The following is a 4,107-nucleotide window of genomic DNA, read 5'->3' on the forward strand; positions in this document are numbered from 1 at the left end:
ACATATTAAGTTTGTTGAAGAGCGCCATCAAAATAAAAATTCGATTAACATAAAACACATGGCTTGGGATCCATATAGACCAGTTCCGGTCTGAATGAAGTGTCAAGGCTAGTGCACCCCCTTCTGGCCAAAGACAAAAGTTGAAAATGAAGACGCAGACACTTGATATTTAAAATAGTTTTTTTATGGGCCAGTACAAAATATTTTACAATCAAGGGCCAATAAAGCAGCTCAACATATTTACATATAACTATTTACATTCCACTACTCTACATTCCACTACTCAAGGCAGAACTTCAGGCCGACTGAAGAATTTGGTGCCTGGGGGCAAAAAAAAAAAAAAAAAATTAAAATATACTACAAACATACATACAGTTACAGTATAATTAAATATACACACATACATACCTTGGGGAGCATTTGTGATGTGCAATACAGCAGGGCTAAGGCTGGGCTCGGTGGTGCTGTCTTGAGCTGTCTCTGAACCCTTTGCCTGCGGAAGTGAACAGGAAATGACATTGTTGACATGGAAGGACCTGCTTCGTACTAAGAAACCTTCCAGCAAGACATTCAAGTTGTCATACAAGCCAGGGGTTGGGAAACTAGCCGCTCTCACTTACAGCAAACATTCCCAGTGTGAAATAAAAACTAATGATGTCTGGGAAGATCCTCAGTCATCCAGGTGAATTTGTCTGAAAGTTGAGGCGTGGCAACTGGAGACACGTTTCATTCTGCATCTGATTGATTGATTGACAAAGTTCTGTGGATGCCGAATGAAACGTCTCTACATTAAAGAAAGAAAGTCCAGTTGCCACGACTCAACTTTCAGACAAAAACCAATGATTGTAACTGGTGAACAATATTATTTTATTATAACATGTACACATTGAAATAATGCATAGTTTACAATGAAAGTGATTATCGTACAATAATGTTTCAATATACAAGAATTTACGTGATTAACAGCAAAAAGGAAAATAATTCGACTGTAGAATTCATAGTGATTATATTCCAACCACGCTAACATGAATCTTACTAAGATACTGACGGCCACAGGTAATGTCATGCAGCACGCGCTCGCATGCACACACAGTAAAGTGATTGACGTTTGTGAGTAGCCACGTTGTGGGTGAAGCTGAACTTACAGGGTCTTTGCTGCTCCTGCCCAGGCTGAAGCACAAGCGTAGGCATTTCCTGACGGCCTTTTTCTTGCTCACTTTTGGGGAGAAGCTGCCAGTCTTCCCGGGTTCAACAGGGGTTGCTGTGGAAGAGAAAAGTTCTACATCAAACTGCATACAGCTGCTTCACTGCACAACCGACAGGCAAAGAAGGGAAAGGTTTCATACAGAAAAGGTATGTAGGACATCGCTGAAAGACAGAAAGAGCAAGCAAAGGGCACCACAAACACCATTCAGAGGGCTGATGGGAAACCAGAGAGAACCCACATCCACATTTTCATATAGAGGCAGGAGAAGTCCCAGAAGACCCTTAAAACCTACCTGCAGTTTCAGACTGGGGTGTGTTTCTGGGGGTTCTATTCATGAACTTGTTCAAAGCCCCATTAATCACCTCTGGAATGCAAGACAAAAACCCCATTAACACTTCAGCCATTAGAGTTCAATGAACAAGCATGAATTTATTTTCCGCTTGGGTCTCACCTCTGAAACGTCTGCCGTGACTCCTCCTGAGACCCGAGTGCGAGCAGGACTCATCCACAGCATTGGCTGGGGGGGAGAGGAGGCCACCAGCCTCACTGCCCAATATGGATGGGACCACACCTGATATGGGGGGGAGAAGGACCATCACATGTTGTACTTTTTCTACTTCCACATTTACAGAACTTTTACAAAAGGTCTTTCGCTAGTTTAACCCACATCACCTTATTGAAATTTGGCTGCTTCCTTACCAAAGTACTGAGCATTCTCTATAAAGCACTGCACAACAGCAGCCTGGAGCTTCAGCTTCCTCTCAGTGCTGCCGTTCATCTTCTTTGTGCCCTCAGCAGAGTGCAGCAGGTTAGGGGCAAAGACCACCGAGAGGTTACTGCTGTCCATCCTGTTCTCTGCACTCCTGGACCAAATGAAGACATCATTTCATCAACATGTGAAAAAGAGTGAAGAGGGATGTCCACAAACACTCTGATAAGACAGCGTTACTGCTCCTTCAGCAAAGGCCACGCCAGAACCAGACAGCTTTACATGGCATTTTGAGGCAAAGATTTAACAGTAAAGTAGGATCTACCTTTTAGAGACACTCTGAAGGAAGCTAAAAAAGTACTGCAGAGCACTTAAATTCTGTTCAGGCAGCACACAGGACAGCAGCATGGTAGCCTTGGTTCTCTCCGCCCACGTTGCCAGCTTCTGAGCTTTAAGAAGAGCTCTGTGAAAACCCACCGGAAGGATGGGCTCTGGAAGCTCCCTGAAGAACTGCTTCAAGAGGCCAGCCACGTCCAGGGGGAGCGCTGAGGACAGGCAGTCCTCGCCCTGGTCCAGCTTAGCCTGCCGAGACACAACACAACCCTGTCAAACGCCGGCCAAGGTCCCCGGGCTAAAAAGAGGAAGGTCAGACGGAGTCATCACTCACCTGAAGAGCCTTAATACGCGCAACAGAGCCGGACTTCCTGAAGATGCCCTCTGTCTGCACGTGTTCCAACAAACTCGTACAAGCGTCCAGCAAGAAACTGAAAAAGAAAAATTTACACTTAATCACCACCGAATAAACCAAGACACCATACAGGTACAGACTGGGTCCTATTTTCATATGAACACGTTCATCTCAACTGTTTCTATACAGGTCAACCTGGTCCAAACTCACTGTTCAGTATTCACAAACATACCAACAAAAGAAGAAGAAGAAGAAGAAGAAGAACTCACCATGGTACGCTGCCATAGTCCTGCACAACACAGTGCTGCAGAGCATCCAGGGCAGTTCCAAAAAGCTTCACCTGGGGCACAAAAAGCCAACTTTCATGTGCAACCCTGAATTCCCTCTCCATCACATGGACACTTGTCCCCCTGAACGTCCCGGGTTCAAATGCATGAAAACGCTTACCGAGCGCGCTGCGGACATCTCGCTGCTCCGCTTTTTATTCCGGTTCTGCAACTTTATTCCGAATTCGGAGCGGAGCTGCTTCAGCACCGTCCGCCGGGTGTTTTCTCCGTTCATCGTCACAGAATAATTCCCGCCAAACTCACTGTACGCAACAGTAATAATAAATAGTGGCCCGATGGCGCTGCGTCGCTCGATACTCGTTACTTAGCAACAGAAATGAACCTATAAGCTGCATATTGCGTGGTTTAAATACAAACCAATAAACTGCTACACTACTACCCACACGTAGTGGAGAAATCCTGCTCAGGCTGTGAGCAGCATGGTGACATAAAGCATTTTAACACAGAAATAGAAACTGCACGAGCAGACATTTAACAATCGGAATTATTATCATGCGCAAAGTTATTTCTATGCAAACAGTTTGAGTAAATATCGCTATAAAAATGCATTACTTAAACAGTAGGAGCATATGAAGAGTGTTTGAAAGTGTCATATTTTATAAGTTTAACTTAATAAGGTTTTCCATCGGGCCACAGTGCTGCCCTGTTGTGATTGGCTGAAAACAGGTTTACAGGGAAAGTTGTGCCATTTTCTTATCGTTACAAAGTCATTTAAGGTCTGTGCACTTTGCGTGTTCCTTGGAAAATACATTTTCTGACTACATGTGTGTGTTTTTCTCAAGTTTGGACCCTTTTAAAGGAATTTTTCTGTAATGAGGAAACCATTTTGTGGATGAACAAGGCGAGTTGTTTTCACTATTCAAATAAATCGAATTCCAAGTGTAGTTTGAAACGTGCATTTGAATGTGTGTAAATGATGAGGTCGTCTGAAGTGAACAGTGAGCTGCGTTGTGTAATTTATTAATTTGGTTTCTCGAGCTGACACCAAGAGATTTGCAGTGCCACGTGTATTCTGTACAGACACAAGGTCGCGTCAGAATATGACGTCACACGTCGCTTCTTTCTGCCCCTCTCTCTCTCTCTCTCTCTCTCTCTCACACACACAACTCACGCCATGTGTCCAAGAGACCGAACCATAACATAAAGTATTTACAAT

At 44.1% G+C, this 4,107-nt stretch overlaps 1 protein-coding gene across 1 annotated transcript; it reads right to left on the reverse strand.

Moving 5' to 3' along the window:
* Window positions 1–262: 262 nt before the first annotated feature.
* Window positions 263–3,929, reverse strand: LOC114797199 (rho GTPase-activating protein 11B-like). The gene is made up of 10 exons (XM_028991927.1): window positions 3,052–3,929; window positions 2,874–2,944; window positions 2,584–2,680; window positions 2,242–2,498; window positions 1,907–2,070; window positions 1,659–1,778; window positions 1,500–1,571; window positions 1,146–1,261; window positions 409–493; window positions 263–321 (listed from the first exon to the last, which is right to left on the reverse strand). Exons 1-10 carry the CDS (start codon window positions 3,163–3,165, stop codon window positions 284–286), a joined length of 1,134 nt encoding a protein of 377 aa, XP_028847760.1. The 5' UTR covers window positions 3,166–3,929; the 3' UTR covers window positions 263–283.
* Between the last annotated feature and the right edge of the window lie 178 nt (window positions 3,930–4,107).

The sequence above is a fragment of the Denticeps clupeoides genome, chromosome 9 (genome assembly GCF_900700375.1).
Source record: "Denticeps clupeoides chromosome 9, fDenClu1.1, whole genome shotgun sequence".
NCBI classification, from domain to species: Eukaryota; Metazoa; Chordata; class Actinopteri; order Clupeiformes; family Denticipitidae; genus Denticeps; species Denticeps clupeoides.

Excerpts from the sequence above, each read along its gene's own strand:
- LOC114797199 (XM_028991927.1), bottom strand. The coding sequence starts at position 3,165 with ATGAACGGAGAAAACACCCGGCGGACGGTGCTGAAGCAGCTCCGCTCC. Across the intron at positions 2,499-2,583 it reads CGCGTATTAAGGCTCTTCAG|GCTAAGCTGGACCAGGGCGA; the intron begins GTGAGTGATGAC and ends GTGTCTCGGCAG. Across the intron at positions 494-1,145 it reads GCAGGAGCAGCAAAGACCCT|GCAAAGGGTTCAGAGACAGC; the intron begins GTAAGTTCAGCT and ends TCACTTCCGCAG.